General features: G+C 54.0%; 1 protein-coding gene across 1 annotated transcript; it reads left to right on the forward strand.

Moving 5' to 3' along the window:
• Positions 1-3320: 3320 nt before the first annotated feature.
• On the forward strand, positions 3321-17882 carry Selenon (selenoprotein N). Its single transcript, XM_032896387.1, has 12 exons — positions 3321-3536; positions 3940-4057; positions 7441-7574; positions 9914-10123; positions 10289-10413; positions 10834-10971; positions 12389-12470; positions 12618-12806; positions 13091-13196; positions 14885-14997; positions 15080-15181; positions 15919-17882. Exons 1-12 carry the CDS (start codon positions 3354-3356, stop codon positions 16090-16092), a joined length of 1674 nt encoding a protein of 557 aa, XP_032752278.1. The 5' UTR covers positions 3321-3353; the 3' UTR covers positions 16093-17882.
• The last annotated feature ends 20 nt before the right edge of the window (positions 17883-17902 follow it).

Here is a 17902-nt window from a genome sequence, read left to right on the forward strand (position 1 = left end):
GAAGTCTGGCCAAGCCACCTCCCCTCGCCGTTTGTTTTCTGGGGACCTGGCTCATCAATCTTCCCTCCTAACCTGCCCTGCACTCTGTTAGCTGTGCTTCTGCAAAGAACAGAATTTGGTTTTCTAATGGCATCTGTTTTATGTAGGGTGTCCCCAAACATTAGCTATAATGAGTTGGAAGTGGCACAGCTAGGAGCTTGGGACATCAACACCAGATGTCAGTTCCTCCTCGTCCTCTGAGGATGTGAAGTCAGAGCACAGGACAGAGCTAGGCCGGGCCCACAGTCATGGAATGTTCCTACCGATCTGTCTTAGTTAGGGTTTTACTGCTGCGAACAGGCACCGTGACCAAGGCCACTCTTATAAAGGACAACATTTAATTGGGGCTGGCTCACAGGGTCAGAGGTTCAGTCCATTATCATCAAGGCGGGAGCATGGCAGCATCCAGGCAGACGTAGGGCTGGAGGAGCTTAGAGTTCTACCTCTTGTTCCTAAGGCAACTAGGAGAAGACTGGATGTTTCGTAGTTAGGAGAAGGGTCTCATTGCCCACCCCCACAGTGACACACCCACTCCAGCAAGGCCATACCTCTAATAATGCCACTCCCTGGGCCAAGCATATTCAAACCACCACACTCTCTAATGGACACAGTGAGGCCCACCTCTGGAAGGCCTTGAATGGGAAAGACAAGGCGCTGTCTTCATGGTGCAGTGGCAACAGGTGACCAAGGTGTTGCAGAATAGCAGCAAAACCAAGCCACACTCACTGTCTTGTGTCTCAAAACCTCACTGAACCCAGGAAGTCACCAATAGTCAAGACTTGTTGGCTTGTGAGCTCTGGGGACACCCCCACCTCCACCCTGACCCCCAAAGTCCCTTGGGCCTGTGGCCACCCAGCAATGAGATTACAGATAATCCTACACTGATTTCTTTTTCCACGTGCATGCTGGGGATCTGAAATTGGGTCTTCATAGTTGTGCAGCCGCTGTTGAGTCATCTCTTAAGCCCCCAACAGCAGACTTGGCTGGGGCATGGGGGCACATGTCTTTAGTCCCAGCATGTGGGAAGCAGAGGCAAGCAGATCTCTATGAGTTCGAGGCCAGCCTGGTCTACAGAGTGAGTTCCAGGGCAGCCAGGGCTACACAGAGAGACCCTGTTTCAAAAAACCAAAAGCAAAAACAAAACAAAACCAACTTTACTTGGCTAGGTGACCTGGGAACTAAATAAGACAGCATTATAAGCCAGCCAATCCCCATCTAGCACACAACGGTCTGGAATCCACTAGTGCATGCACACTGGGGTCGCTAGTGCATGGGAGTTGATGGTGGTCTCCAAAGGTTACACGCCTTTCCTGTAGACTGAAGTCTAGAACTTCACAGCCGCTGGCCTCTGGGAAAGAGCAGTCACCTTGGGGCCTCAGAGTCTGATATAATTAAAGGAAGCCTGGCAGGAAGTCGGGCCCCTGGGGATGGACCCAGAGGAAAACATTTCCTGCAGTTACATCCGGTCCTTTCCCAATCCCTTCCCCAAGCGCACCCAGTGTTCTCCAGAAACAAATGATCCCGGCAGCAGGCCGATCCAGCTGGCTACTGGCTACACCACCTGCTGGGGTTGCAGTCCCAGCAGCTCTGAGTCCATCTCCATGAACCCCAGAAGGGCCTCTGGGACTCTCCACACTCAAGGGGAACCCTTGGCTCTGGGCTGGGAGGGTCTCAGTGCTCACCTCCTGTGTGGGATGGAGAGCAATCTGAAGAAGGGCCCTTCGGCTGGACCATGATGGGGAGGAGCAAGTTTCATGGTTTCTGCAGAGAACAGGTCTGGTCCAGCCCTCATGGAAACCACCAAGTATCAGCTTCACTTGTATGTGTGGACAAAACCTGCTCAGCCATGTTCTGTTCTGTATTATAAAGTGTATTTGTGGGGACCTAGTTCTGTGTGTATGTATGTGTGTGCATGTATGTGTGTGTGTCTGTGCATATGTGTGTATATTTGTATGTGTGTATATGTATGTATGCATGTGAGTGTATGTATGTGTATGTTTGTTAGTCTATGTGTGTATATATGTTTGTATATGTGCATATGTGTGTATGTGTATGTGTGTGTTTATGTGTGAGTCTATTGTGCATATGTATGTATGTGTATATGTGTGTGAGTCTATGTATGTGAATGTGTGTATATACATGTATGTGTGTGTATGTGTGTGTTAAGTCTGTGTGTGTATTTATGTGTGTATGTGTTGAGTCTATGTGTGCATATTTGTGTATGAGTCTATGTATGTGTGTATATAAGTGTATGTGTGTATGTATGTGTGTATGTGTCTATGTGTACATATGTATGTGTGTCTATGTGAGTCTGTGTGTATTGTGTCCATGTCAGGTCTCTTCCTCTATCACTCTCCAACATATTCATTTATTATATATAAGTACACTGCAGCTGTCTTCAGATACACCAGAAGAGGGCATTGGATCTTTTTTTTTTTTTTTTTTTTTTCCCCGAGCACCAAGGCTTTATTGGCATTGGATCTCTTTACAGATGGTTGTGAGCCACCATGTGGTTGCTGGGAATTGAACTCAGGACCTCTGGAAGAGTAGTCGGGTGCTCTTAACCGCTGAGCCATCTCTCCAGTTCCTCCAACTTATTTTTTGAGACAAGGTCTCTCACAGACCCTGGAGCTCACCTGTTAGGCTAGACTAACCCGCTAACAAGTCCTAGGGATCTTCTGTCACAGCCTTCGTATGCAACAAATAGATGTGTGAGGACACATCTGGCTTTTTAACATGGGAGCTGGGAATCAGCTTCTTCAATGACCCACTGTGTCCTCTCCACAGTCCCCAGAGGACTTTTGAGCCCTAACCATATTTTAGATCATAACAGCAGCGCACATTTTGCAAAAACTAACTGAACTTTAGATGGAAGGGAGAGAGTAAGGGAAAGAGTGTGTGTGCAGGGGTTAGGGTGCTCATACTTGAAGGCTCAGAGGACAAAAGACAGGAGGATCATCGCAAGTTCGGGAACAGCTTCGACAACACAGCGAGTTCCAGGCTAGCCTGAGCTACAGAGTAAAAGAATGTCTAAAATAATTTATTATTATTATTATTATTATTATTATTATTGTTATTGTTATTATTATTATTATTATTATTATTATTATTATTATTTTGGAAGAGGTAAGGTAGAGGGCCTGTGGACCCGCTGAGCAGGCGCCATGCCCTCGGGGCCTCTCTCTTCCCCCTGGCAGCGATGGGCCGGCAGTCCGCCTTGCTGACGCCCTCCCTCCGGGCTCCGCCCCGCGCCGCCCGCCCCGCGCCGCGCGATCCCCGTTCCCGCAGCCGCCGGGAGCCCGGGAGCCGCCGCCATGGCCTGGGCCCTCCCCGCCGAGCGCAGCCCGCACAGCCCCGACCCCGGCGCGCAGCCCGCGCTCCCCCGCCGCCGTGCCCGCGCCTTGGCGCTGCTCGGAGCCCTGCTGGCCGCTATCGCCGCCGTCGCCGCTGCCCGGGCCTGCGCGCTCCTCGCCGACGCCCAGGCGGCCGCGCGGCAGGTCGGAGGGGGACAGGAAGGGGACAGTGGCTGCAGAAAGAGGCGCAGAGCAAAGCTCTACCTCGCACCTGGGAAGGGGGGAACCGGGGAGGTCGGAGGGGACAGTGGCCAGGACAGGGTAAAAAGTAAGACCCAGCCTTTGGGAGGGGAGGGAGGGAACTCGGAGTAGACAATGGATGAAGGCGTGGAGTGAAGCTTGGACCAGCCGCGACTGGAAAGGGGACAAGGAACTCTGGGACCGCTGGCTGGGAGGTGACATTTGAGCAAACGGGCTGGCAAGTGTGGAGGGAACTCTGGGAGAGGACAGCAGGAGCTGCTGCAGGAAGCAGCTGCCTGCTCAGGAGCTGGGATGGAGAGTTTGGGGCCCGAGGTGATGCTCAGCTCAGCCCTTTCCTCCCCAACAGGAATCGGCACTGAAGGTCCTGGGGACAGATGGCCTCTTTCTCTTTTCCTCGCTGGACACTGACCAGGATTCGTACATCAGTCCGGAGGAATTCAAACCCATCGCGGAGAAACTGACAGGTACCAGAGGGGCTGGACACTCAGGGGAAGCCTAAAAGGAATCGGCCCCTACCCCACCCCCTCACCACTTTCTGGCTGGTGGGTACATGAGTTGTCTTGGCACCCGAGCCCATTTCAATCATGTTTGTGAATGGCGACAGTAGCATTCCTCCCGCCACCTCCCGGGCCACATCATCACCATGAAGCAGTTGGAGGAGGTCAGCCTTTACACCTGTCACAGGCCTGGGGCGGTGGACACTGTCCCGCCAGCTGCATTTCAAGCGATGAAGACACAGGCTAGAAGACAGAGAGAGCCGGGTTAGACCTGACCACCTGAATGCAGGGCCCTGCCTGGCTCCCGGGGTTAAGGATTCAGAGGCTGCAGTGCAATGGCCGGCATGCAGTCAGTCAGGAACAGGAGCCGCGCGGCTCAAAGGTTAGGTTGCAGAATTCCTAGCTGCTCAGGTCCGATTGCTGATTTCCTTAACAAAGGGGAAGATAATCCGAGTCTCTAACGAACGAATTATAAAGTGCTTATCCTTCCGGTCCAGGCTGCGTGTCCGTGCACTTGTGAGTTCTGTGCTCCTGTACCGTGTGCCCATAACAGTCAGAGGACAGCCTGAGGGTCAGTGCCCTGGTGCCTTCCGCCTTTTGTTTGAGGCAGAGTCTCTCCTTAGCCTGGAACCCTTCCACGGAGGCCAGGCTGGTGGCCAGCAAGCGGCCAGGGGTCCTCTTGCTCCGTCTTATGCTGGGATTACACATGACCCTGCCTGGCTTTTTTTTTTTTTTTTTTTTTTTTTTTTTTTTTTCTTTTTTTTTGGAGCTGGGGACCCAACCCAGGGCCTTGCGCTTCCTAGGCAAGCGCCTACCACTGAGCTAAATCCCCAACCCCCTGCCTGGCTTTTTTTTTATGTGACTTCTGGGATCCCATCTCATGCTCCGAAGGCAGGTGCTTTATCTAGTGAGCCATCTTGCCAGCTACTGTGTTGCCATCTCCCCCTCCCCCCAACTTATGGAGACTGAACACAGAGCTTTGCTTGTGCTGGTCAGACGTCTTCCCACTGGGCTACATGCTCAAGCCTTCGAGGCAGGGTTTTACTAAGCCGTACAGCCCAGGTAGGCGTCTAACTTGCTGGCCTCCTGCTTCGATGTCCCCAGTTCGATTTCTATTTCTCAAACTTATGCTCTTAGGCACCCAGTTGGGCACCAGTTGCCAATGGAAGCCTGCAGTGGGTGAGAGGCAGAGGAAGAAGAAAGCTAGTACTCTCAGGTCTCGGGGCACCATAAGGCCATCGTGGGCTTGCCAGGTTTCAGGGAGGGGTGTGAAAGATAGCCACTTGCTGGCCCAGCGTTCTGTGGTCACGGCTAGAGGAGGATGGTCAGGCAAACGTGTAAATTTTAAAGGATTATTTTATGTGTATGTCTCTCTGTGTGTGTGTGTGTGTGTGTGTGTGTGTGTGTGTGTGTGTGTGTATACCATGTGCATGAAGTACCCTCAGAGGCCAGAAGGGGGCATCAGATCCCCGGAAGCTAGAGTTACACACTGCCGTGAGCCACCATGTCATCTGGGATTGGAACCTAGAAGAGCCCCCAACGCTTCTAGCCACTGAGTCATTGCTCCAGCCCCGTCTTTTACTTTTGAAATAGAGCCAGGCTAAGTTGCCCAAAGTGGCCTTACGCTCACTCTAGAGTCCAGACTAGTCTTGAATTTTGGGTTCTCGCGCCTTAAGTTTTCCAAATGGTTATAGGTCAGGCTATTTCGCTTTGTTTTTGGGGACAGGGTTTCTCTGTGCAGCCCTGGCTGTCCTGGGACTCACTCTATAGGTGAGACTGGCCTTGAACTCAAAGATGCACCAGCCTTTGCCTCCCCAGCAGCAAATGTGCCACCGCCGCCCAGCAGCCCAGTTATTCTTAACGGTGACCACTAAAACCATTCACCGTGTAAGGCCCAGTGTGCTATTAACCCTGCATAATCTTCTCTCCATTGTCTGACGTTGCCACATTGCTGTTTTAAGACTTTGCTGGCCAGAGGGGGCTGTACACACTTTAGGAGCCAGAGAAGGAATTGTACCACAGATTTAAGGCCAGCCCTATCTACATACCAAATTCCAGGCCAGCCTAAGAGCTTGTCTCAAATAAATAACAACAAGGTTTTATTACATTGACTAACAGATAAAGAAATAACAACAAAGATGGGTGGTGGCTTACGCTTTTGATCCCAGCACTCAGGAGGCAGAGGCTGGCGGATCTCTGAGTTCAAGGCCAGCCTGGTCTATAGGTGAGGACCAGGACAGCCAGGGCTACCCAGAGAAACCCTGTCTAATGTCACACACACACAAAAAACCACATTAAAATGTTTATTATTGCTGTGTGTATGCCTATGCCACAGCACACATCTGGAGGTCAGAGGTCAACTTTTGGAAGTCAGTCTCTTCCCTCCACCCCACTGAGGCAGAGCCCCTCCCGTTTCCGTCATGGGACACATGTTTCGGGAGTGGAACTCCAGTCAGACTTACGTGGCAGACACCTTTACTCCCAAAAGTGATCTTCTGAACAGGGCTGCTGTGGGCTGCTAAGGAAAAGGGCAGTTTCCCGAGGCTAACCCCTGAAGGTGCCACTCGGTAGGCAGAGGTGAGCTCTGAGTGTGGCCAGGCAGCCTGGGTACGTGTGGTGGCTCTGGTTGGTAGGTGCCTATGATGTGTCCCATGCAGCTTGGCTAGTCACAAGTGCCAGCAGGTGCCAGAAATCGTCTCTGTACCTTCATCCATCCCTGGGAGTCTGTAGGGCAGGGCTGGCGTGCTTCCTTCTGTCATAGACCACCATTCCGTCATTGCTCCGGAAGTTGGCTTTTCTCCCCTTAACCCTGCGTGGTGGCTCCATCCACATGGAGAATATGAGGAACTATGAATCTCCCTATGGGGAGAGCTGAGGAGTCGGCCAGCCCTAACTGCTCCTGTAGAGAGGCTGAGCCAGCCAAAAGATCAGGGAGAAGCAGGTCACGTCTCTGCCCACCCGTCTCATCCAATGACGTCAGGCTGTGACATCATGCTGTTCTTTTTGCTAAGATCCCCGGGACTGCACCCCTCCCAGTAGCCTAAGATCCAGAAGGGCATCAGAATGATCAGGGACTCAGAGAGACACAGGCCTGGCTTTGAGTCCTCACTCCCCGCTTGCCTACAATGTCCCCCTTGTGACAGTGGGGAAGTGACATCATCTCCACTTATTTGTGTGATGCAGTTGCTAATGACACCGTCTACTTCCGGGCTGTGGGAAAGTAGAATCCCGTGCATGGTGACTTAGTTATCAACTCTGTCCCAAGCCTAGATCCCTTGTCATAGCCATCCTGAGAGAAGTGAGGCTTGGAGTCCAAGGGCAGGGCCTCTCCAGCCACCTCTGTCCCATAGGGTCAGTTCCTGTGGCCAGCTACGAGGAGGAGGAGCTGCCCCATGACCCCAGCGAGGAGACTCTTACCATAGAAGCCCGGTTCCAGCCTCTACTCACGGAGACCATGACCAAGAGCAAAGATGGCTTCCTAGGGGTGAGTAAGGGCTGGGTAACGGCACAGGAGGGCCACTGATGACCAGACCTGAGCACACTTGCTCTGATGACAGACCTGTGCCCTCCTCCTCAGGCCTGTCAGTGCCCCTCATATGCCCACTACATTCAAGAAGCTGAGCTAGCTTTCCAGTTCGGTCTGGCGGGAGGACATGAGGGAGCTGCAGAAGCCTCTTCCCTACCTAGGGAAGTTGGGAGAGCTTCCTGGCAGGGGCGACAGCCGACAGGGTGTCCCCAGGATGGGAGAGAGCTAGACAAGGAGCCTAGGTGATGGGTATTTTCTGCCCATCTATTTCCTGGACCTGTAGCAGACTCCTGGCATGGTGCTCTGTCAAATGCCCATGACGTGTTGTATGTTCAGTCTTTTGAGGGGATTGTGGGAAGGACGAGCCCCTGAGAGAGAGGAGGGGGGAGGCAGGCAGGTGCGTGTGTTGCCAATTTCTTCCCAGTTCAAGGCCCTGAGGACACAGAGAGCCCATTGCAGGGTCATGCCCTGTCCCCACTGGCCATCACCTCTCCTATCACATCCTCCGGGTTTTCTTCCTGTTTACTGGGTTTGCTTCTCACCTTCTTACCCCCCAGCCCGTACCTGCTTGGCAAAGCCCCACTTCTGCTTAAGCAAGAGCCTGCAGCGAAAGATGGCAGGCAGGTAGGCAGGCCAGAGGGAAGGTGTGGCTGGCCCAAGGCCTCTGAGTGGCGTGCTGGCCAATGGGGCTGAGAGAGGAGGATAGATGGCTGAGGGTCTCTTTGCCTGCCTTCTAGCCTTTGGTTTCCAGAAGCAAAGTGCCTCAGTGGGTTGACTGTGAAGTTAGATTTGTGTTCCCCGGGCTGGGGATGGAGGTGTGTGTGTGTGTGTGTGTGTGTGTGTGTGTGTGTGTGTATGCAAGCAGACCAGTTCCTGGAGTGGGTAGAGGCAGGGGGATGGAGGGAGGGAACAGACTGGAAGATAAAGAGAAAGAAAGGGGATTGCGTGGCAGCTGCTGAAGTATGGAGCAGAGAGGAGGTGACTCAAACCCCTGGCTGGGACCAGTGCTTGGTGTGCTGTTTGCCCAAGTAGGGGCTGTGAGAAGAGAGATCCTAACACTGCTTGGGACACAAAGCAGTGAGGTGTCCAGCGCATCAGGGGGACTTCTGTAAGTGGTAACACAGCTTTGACCTTCTTGGGGAGACCTAGAATAGAGGAGGGATTGAAGGTGATGTTCCTGCCTGGCAGAGAGCTCCCCACAATGGTAGGAAAGGCAGTGAAATAGAAACCAGAGGAACCTTTTCACTCTGGGAGGTAGGGTGGTTTCGGGAACCCAGAACCCCTCCTCTGGCAATGCCCTGCAGGGTTGGCCAGTCTGTGAGCAGAACCAGCAGGCAGGCTGCTCCGGCCGGCCCTCCTTTGAGAAGCTGTCTGTTAGATTCCTCTGGATGGGAGCTCCCTGGACCGTTCCTCCCCCTGCCTCTCTCCAAGCCCGGCTCTTTTGGCACAGCGGAAGTGGAGAGGGAGGGAGGGGTCTGCTGTCCAGCCAGGATTGGCAGTTTCCCAGTGGTCCCCATCCCTAAGGGGATGACACACCCCTCTCCTGGTGACGATGCTTCAAGGGGCACAGCCCCTGCAGACAGGCCGTATGCAGACGGGTGCTTCTGATCCGGAAGACCACAGAGGAGCTACAGATGGAAATTACAGATGTAATGGGGCCACCACCCACAGGGCCCTGCCTCTGAGCTCCAAGGCCTGTGCAGATAGCCCTGCAGCTAGCTGCTAGCTAATCAGTTCTGCCTCCACACTCTGAGAGAAGGTCTTGCAGGACAGGCTAAGCATGATGGGACAGGTGACTTGAGGCAGGGCCTTCTCTGAGGGTGATCTTTCTTCCACGACCCTGGGCTTCTGTTCTTAACTCTGGAGTTTTCTCCATTTTTACACTCTCCTCCTTCATCAGACTCCACAGCAAACCCAGACTCTGGTCTGCTGTGCTTTGGGGGAGACCCGGGGGTTAGGGAACGAAAGACAGGACTGCCTGAGGGAGCCAGCAGCCTGGGGCAGGGCCTGGCACTTGGGACTGGTTGGAGGCTTATGCACAGGCTGGGGGTGGGACCTGCTCCACCACCCTGTTCTAGGCTTGAGTGTGGTGTTGGCCTAGCTCAGGCCAGGAAAGCCACTAAAGCCAGGGCAGGTTGTGTGTGAGGTGGGCCTCTCCCTAGCAGGACTATGCTAAGCTTGTGGCTATCTCTGAGGCATGACCTTCCCTGTGCTCCCTCTCCTGTCCCAGCCTATGGTCTAGCTGGCCTTGAGGGACATAGACAGGGCATGCTAGAGCCTTGGCTTCCCCATCCCAGGTCTCCCGCCTCGCTCTGTCAGGCCTCCGCAACTGGACGACTGCAGCCTCGCCAAATGCAGTGTTCGCCGCCCGCCACTTCCGGCCCTTCCTGCCCCCTCCAGGTCAGGAGCTGGGCCAGCCTTGGTGGATTATCCCTGGGGAGCTGAGCGTCTTCACAGGCTATTTGTCCAACAACCGCTTCTACCCACCGCCACCCAAGGGCAAGGAGGTAAGGACAGCGCCCTGAGATGCAGGCTCCATCTGAATCCAAGTTCCAGGCACCCCTCTCTCTCGGTCTCCGTCTCTCGGGCCTTTGGGTCCAGAGCTGGCCCTCAGCTTACAGATTCAGGCCCAGGGGCCGGCAGACCAGCTGCGACCTTACTGCTGCCCCTAGGTCATCATCCACCGCCTGCTGGGCATGTTCCACCCTCGCCCCTTCGTGAAGACCCGCTTTGCCCCTCAGGGCACTGTGGCCTGCCTGACTGCCATCAGCGATTCCTACTATACCGTGATGTTCCGGTGAGTGTCACGATGCTTGGAAGTGTAGGAGAAGGCCAAGCCAGAGACCCCTAACTTTACCACCTCCCTCCCTGTTGGGCTTGGGCTCTCTGAGCCTCGGTTTCCTCTGGTGGGTCTGGGGAGTAATAACTTCCTTCAGAGGGCACGCGATTTGGTGAGCGGTGTCTGAACTGGAACTAGCTGGTGGCCAGGGTGGTGTCATCCACACACAGGGCCAGGATATGGGATCTATACACACAGTGTGGAGAAGGATGGTGGAGAGGGTCTGTTCCAAAGAAGGTGGCCCAGAGCCTTCTAGAGGAGTGACACTTGCAGGATCTCTTGCTTTCTCCTGACCGCACAGGAGTCTGGCCAAGGCTCCCTGGGCTCAGGGAGAGATTGGGGAAGGGATCTAGGCTTAGCAAACTCCATTCCCAACAGGATCCATGCCGAGTTCCAGCTCAGCGAGCCTCCTGACTTCCCCTTCTGGTTCTCGCCCGGCCAGTTCACCGGCCATATCATCTTATCCAAAGATGCTACACACATCCGTGACTTCCGACTGTTCGTGCCCAACCACAGGTAGGAGCTAGCCCTGGCATAGCCTCGGCACCTTCTACTGTGTTCTGCTGCTGCTATTCAGTTCCCTGAGCTCAGAAATCAAGGGGCACATAGACCCCCTCAGTGAGCCCTTTCCCCCCCTCCCCAGCTCCAGCACTTGGGAGGGACTTGTTGCCTACCTAGAAGAGGCAACAGGAGACATCCGAGTGGTCCTACCATCTTCTCACAAACATCTCCAGGCACTCCGCACTCCCTCCGCATCTATGGGAGCCCAACACGGTTTGCAGAACCAAGGCCCTAGGGCCAAGCAGGCCAGCTGGGGTCTTTGCTATTGTCCCGCAGCTGCCAGCAGGTCCTCCCTAGACTCAGTTTCTCATGTCCTCCTAAAATAGCCTAGACAGACGTGGAACCTAGCCTACTTGTGCCACCAAGGGGAAGTTCAGCAGCTGGGCAGAGCCTGTGGGAGTCCAGTGGGGCTTCCCAGAGGAGGTGACATCTAGTCAAAGCCCTTGGGTGAGGGAAGGCAGTCATCCCAGGGCCTTGGTGGGCCTCCTGGGACAACTGTTACACTAGTTAGTTGCCTGTTCTGGGTCAGTAGCATCAGCAGGTCAGGAGACCAAGGGGTGAAGTGGAGGTTGGCTTCAAGAGTCTTTCCTGACAGCAAGTAGACTTTAAGCAGGCCCATGGGTGGCAGGGAGCTTGTGCAAGAGGCCCCAGTTCAAAACTTGCTCTTGGTAGCAGTGGGCTGGGTGACTGTGAACAAGGCCCTGGCCCTCTCTGGGCCTCAGTTTCTTCACCATCCTGGTAGAAGACTGTTTTACCCATGGATCGGGGTAACAATGGTTGGGAGAGTCTGAACCTACTCTCTCAGGGGTTTCTCTCCCTCTCTAGAGAGGCAGGGCAGAGAGATATGGTTGTATACCTTCATGACTTGAACCCAGAAGCTGGCCTCGGTGGACCTGATTCAAGGACCAAAATAACACAGAAGGCAGAGGACTAGCTAGGAGCTACTGCTTCTAGGCCTGTGTCTAGGAATCAGGCTCTAAGAGGGTATGGAGTCACTGTGCAGACATTGCTTGGTGGTCCTGGGGCTCCCCCATGTGGCAAACCTTCAGATTGCACTGACGAAGCCAGACTTCTGTCCCCTGCAGGGTTAAGAGCCTGCCAGGAGGTCCTTCTAGGACCTCAGCACCAACCTGGCCTTACTGCTGCCTCATCCTGCGTCCTGCAGCGAGGCACTGGCCCCCTCCCTGCTGCACATGGTCATGAGGAGTATATATGGGTTGTGCCATGAGAGCTCTGTGCACTCTATCCAGGCCTGGCCCAGGCAGTGCTGTCAAAATCCCAATGACACCTACAGTCCCTGTGTCTTCAGCTGCTTGCTCTAGAGGGCACCTGGGCTTTGATGGTGACATTGTTTTACCTTGGCCATCCTCAGGTCTCTGAATGTGGACATGGAGTGGCTGTACGGGGCCAGTGAAACCAGCAACATGGAGGTGGACATTGGCTACATCCCCCAGGTGAACACCCAGTGCCCCTCTCCAGATACGTTTAGCTGAAAGGCCTTACCCTGAGCCCCGTCTCCCCACTTCTGCAGAGTAGACCATCCCTGAAGGTTTCTCAGGGCCCCTCTCTGAGAGACCCCTCACCACTGACTTCCGGCCCAGATGGAGCTGGAGGCTGTGGGCCCCTCGGTGCCCTCTGTGATCTTGGATGAGGACGGCAACATGATTGACAGCCGCCTGCCCTCGGGAGAACCCCTCCAGTTTGTGTTTGAGGAGATCAAGTGGCATCAGGAGCTGAGCTGGGAAGAAGCTGCCCGGCGCCTAGAGGTGGCCATGTACCCCTTCAAGAAGGTGAGGCTGGGAGGGAAGGCCGGAATAGGACTCCATGAGGCCAGGGCTGGGAGCTCTGGTCTAGTCATGGCACTGTGCTGGAACGTTGGGGCCTGGGACTCCCCTCTGCTGCTCTGAACTTGGAGAAGGATCACATGGCTCAGACATGGCCCTTCACACGCACACACGCACACACACATACAACACAGGCACACACGCACACCCATGGATAAATGCATACTTTACTGGCACAGCCACAAACAGGACCCCAGCCACTCAATAGAGTCTATCTTGGTTTGACACAGGTCAACTACCTGCCGTTCACGGAGGCCTTTGACAGAGCCAAGACCGAGAGCAAACTCGTCCATTCCATCTTGCTGTGGGGGGCCCTGGACGACCAGTCCTGCTGAGGTAAGGGAACCTTTGATTAGCTCTAAGGGGAAGTGTGGAATTTCATACCCTGTGGATAGGTCACATGCGACTCTGGGACAAACAGGACTTGGAGCCATGAGGACTTGAGTCACCAAGGTCCCAGGGATGCTTGCAGTACTAGAAGACAATGCCAAAATGTAGGAGAAAGGGGCTGGAGAGATGGTTCAGCGGTTAAGAGCACTGACTGCTCTTCCAGAGATCCTGAGTTCAAATCCCGGCAACCACATGATGGCTCACAACCATCTGTAATGGGATCTGGTGTGTCTGAAGAAAACTACAGTGTACTCGTATACATAGAATAAATAAATCTTTAAAAAAAAATGTAGGGGGTTGGGGATTTAGCTCAGCGGTAGAGCGCTTGCCTAGGAAGCGCAAGGCCCTGGGTTCGGTCCCCAGCTCCGAAAAAAAAGAACCAAAAAAAAAAAAAAAATGTAGGGGAAAGGCCGGGCAGACATGCTCATGCTTGGCCATTTTAATCTAGTGACCTTGACTAAGCAACATTCTCCACCTGAGCCTCAGTTTTCTCAACAGTGAAATGGGTAGAGCATACTGACTCCTAGTCATGGCATTGGGTGTCAACATTATCTTGCACTCTGTAAAGTAAAATCTACACGTGAGAGAGGAAACAGTGCCAGAAGCCAGGTGTAGATTCCTTATCCAGAATGTTCGCCAAAGACCTTCTGGAAAGTTCTCTGGGTGTCCAACAGTGAGTTCAAAGCAATGCCCCTGTCCTCGTCTTGTCACCCAGCCAACCTTGCTGGTGCCCACTGTAGCTATGTGTTATCCCAGCGTGGTGTAGACACAGATGCAGAGCAGGTAACCCGAGGGCAGGGAGTGACGTACAAGGCAACGTGGGTTAACAGAAGTGAAGCTGGGCGAGCCGGGAGTCTTCTCAAGACTCGGAGAAAAGTGATGTTTAAACTGAGATGTTGGGGTGTGTCACATGACAGGAGGAAGAGGGTTTGAGTGGAAAGTGTCTGTGTAAAAGGCCCTAGAGACAGAGAACTAAGTGGGATCAAGAATCTGTCACTGGTGCTGGAGAGATGATGGCTCAGTGGTTAAGAGCACTGACTGCTCTTGCAGAGGTCCTGAGTTCAATTCCCAGCAACCACATGGCGGCTCACAACTGTCTGTAATTCCCAGTTCCAGAGCATCTTATGCTCTCACAGAGCCATATATGCAGGCAAAACACCAATGCACATAAGAAAAAAAAATAAGTCTTTTTTTTTAAAAAAGTGGGAGAGAGAGAGAGAGAGAGAGAGAGAGAGAGAGAGAGAGAGAGAGAATATCACTCTCTGTCACTGTAAGCAGGCTCTGAGCCACCCCCAGCCACAGATCTGCATGATGTCATGCTGACCCCAGCACCTCCCTCATTCAGCGTCTACTCCTTGAGAGTCTGTTCTTGGCTTTTCATTTCTTGAGACAGGTTCTCAGTCTGTAACTCACTCATCATGTGGCCCAGGCTGGCCCTGAATTCATGGTAATCCTCCTGCCTCAGCCTCCTGAGTGCTGGGATACAGGTGTGCGCCACCGCTCCTGGCTTCCATCGCTTTCGACCTGTAACTTCACCCAGGTGTGGAGAGATTCCAAAACCCCACAGAATTTACCTGAACTGAGGTCGCTGCTGTAAAGTCGGGGCTGCTCACCCTTGACCTTGCCCTCAACAGGTTCCGGGCGGACTCTCCGGGAGACTGTCCTGGAAAGCCCGCCCATACTCACTCTCCTCAACGAGAGCTTCATCAGTACCTGGTCCCTGGTGAAGGAGCTGGAGGACCTGCAGGTGAGCAAGGGATCGTGGGGAGTCCCCAAGGCAGCCCTGGGTCAGATAGCAGGAAGTATCATTGTCGTCGTTGTCTCCACAGATCCAGCAGGGGAACCCCCTCCACAGGCAGCTGGCAGGCCTGCACTTGGAGAAGTACAGCTTTCCTGTGGAGATGCTGATCTGCCTGCCCAACGGCACAGTGGTAGGTCCCCAGCGACAGGCAGGGACACAGGGGGTGGTTTCCACCACGGGCATCGAGATCCTGAATACCCTTCAGGGCTGCCTTCGGGACTTTCAGCAAAGCTCTTAGTACAGCAACGGAGCCAAAATGTTCCCAGCAGCCTTGTCAGCTCAGTGGAGAAAACATGGCCAAGGGAAGGTTCCCTGGGCCACTCTAGCCAGGGAAGGGGGATAGAGAGGAATAGAAGGCCCGGCCTGAGCTAAGGTTCCCCTTCTCTCTGTGGGCTGCTTAGGGGGCCTCGCATCAGGTCGCAGCAGCTTTGGAAAACGTGCCCATTCTCAGACCGGTAGAGTAAGGCTCCCACTCTGAACAGCTGCCCCACCTTCCGTCTCAGTTTTGCCAGAGTGGGAGGGCGGGGCTACAGGAGGGGAGTGAGCTGGCCAGCCTTTAGTGGGTGGTAGCCAGGAGCGGGAGCTGGGGCTGGATGGGAGAGGAAAGGACTTGGGTACTTGAAGCTTCTGCTGGTCCAGGTTCAGGTGAGAACAATCCTGGGAACTATTGGGGAGCTGGGGAGGAAGGGCCTGGGTTACTGGTTCCTACCCTGGGGGTTGATGAAAAGGGGAACGGCCTGGCCTGGGCATCTCTAGCCAGTACATCCTCAGTGTGATGTCCTGTCTGTTCTCAGCCCACAGCGAAGTTGGGGGAGGCTGAGATGGCCTAGGGCCTCCCCAGTCCCCTTCACCCAGTCCTTCCTCTAGGTCCACCACATCAATGCCAACTACTTCCTGGACATCACCTCCATGAAGCCTGAAGACATGGAGAATAATAATGTCTTCAGCTTCTCATCGACCTTTGAGGACCCGTCCACAGCAACCTACATGCAGTTCCTGAGAGAAGGGCTCCGGCGTGGCCTGCCCCTCCTCCAGCCCTAGTGTGCCTCGAGCCCCAGAGTCCTGGATCTGGTGAAAGACCTGGCAGACAGAATCCACGTGCCCTGGAGCCACAGTGTCTGGAGTCCATTTCAGACCGGAAAGGGTCCCCATCTCATCCCCAGGTTGCCTAGAGAGGTCCAAGGTCAAGTGAGGCTACTTTCATGTAGCCTGAATGATGGTGGTTAGATGAGGGGACCTGCCCGCCTGGTCATGTGACTGAGCTTAAGCCTGCTACCACTAGCAGCTCATCTGGTTCCAAGAGCCTCTTCAAGTCCCCTAAAAAGGGGTGTGGGGAGATCTCCCTGGACCTTCCACACAGTGATATAGTTTAGGACTTTGTTGTGAATAAGGAGTGGGCTGGAAAGATGGACGGTCCCTTCTTTCTAGGCTCCCCTTTCCAGCCAAAGGAATCAAAGAGCTTGGCCCAGGGACCAGGCTGTCAGCCCTATGCCGGCTTGGAGCCTTCTGTGCTGGCCATCCCCTGTGCAGCCTTCTGTGCACAGCGCCCCCAGCTGGGGTCACTGTCAGCTGGAGACAGCTGTCTAGGGCCTGTGCACAGAGCCCTTCTACAGAAGTGGAGACCATATTGTCACACTGTTACCCTTCAGCCCATTGACCTGATGACCCGAGCCCAGCCCTGTTCGGGGAGTTGGAGAAGTTCACTGTGAAGTAGGGTTGCAGTAGGTTCCTGCCATCTGACCCCTATTCCATAGAGGTGTATCCCAGCCAAAGAACGCAGCCTTCCTTATAGCCAGCACTGTCTAGGCCCCCAGGGTACTGCTGGTCAACTCACTCACCACTGGATGGCCACCAGTTCCCACTGGCTACTTCTGGGGACCTGGTGGACATCTTGAACTGCTGACCACAGCCAGTCTTTTTTATGCATACAGAAAAGTGTTTTTGTAAGAACTTTCTCACAGTTTCTAGATATTTTTTAAAAATCTGAACGCTGAGGAGAAGGAAGGGGGCGGTGGTTTCCCCCAGCAGCAGCCGCATGATGGCTGGGTCTGAAATCCCAAAAGGATCCAGCCTGATGTCCTCGCAGTTGCACACGTGGGGAAAAACAAGCCCATCTCCCTTCTCTTCCACCTTTTTACAAACAGTCAAGGCTCAGTATTCCTCAGCTCTGTCCTGAGCTCCACACTCCCAAGATTTGCCTTGAACTCAGTCGCATGGAAGCCTACCTGACATCAGCCCGGTCCCTGTGTGCCATTTCTTTCCCTGGCCTCACCCGGGGCTCTGGCTTCAACCATGCAGAGGAGGAAGGCAGGTAGACTTTCCCTGAGTCCTACTCCCCTGCCTGGCCTTGGGGTTGCCACATAGAGCCCTCCTCACACTCTCTGGCTCCCAAGAGCCTTGTCTCTGGGATGCCCTGTGAAGATCACATACATTTTCTCATAACAAAACCATGAACTGGAAAATTGGCCCCATTTTCAGAGGAAGACATTGGAGTCTTAGAGAAGTGACTCCCAGGGTCAGAGGACGAGAGTTGTGATCCAAACCTGCATGACTGTAAAGGCGATGTCTCGGGTTTGGGGGTGCCCTGGCTCATTTACCCCTGTAGTGGGAAGGGAATCCTTACAAATCATCATGTCTTCTGATCTGACTAAACTGAGCGGGTGACAGCACTGCCAGGTTCTCTGAGCAGTCCTGTGGAGAGCACTGATGGCTGGGGCTTTGAGTCTTCATCAGATGACGCTGCACATCCCCAGCTGACACCTTGCCACCCCTCTGCCTTTCTTCCTCCATCCCTCAGCATGCCCTGTAATAAAATTGGAGAGCCTGAGGTAGCTTGGTGCTTTTCCTTTGA

The sequence above is a fragment of the Rattus rattus genome, chromosome 1 (genome assembly GCF_011064425.1).
Source record: "Rattus rattus isolate New Zealand chromosome 1, Rrattus_CSIRO_v1, whole genome shotgun sequence".
In the NCBI taxonomy this organism is placed as follows: Eukaryota; Metazoa; Chordata; class Mammalia; order Rodentia; family Muridae; genus Rattus; species Rattus rattus.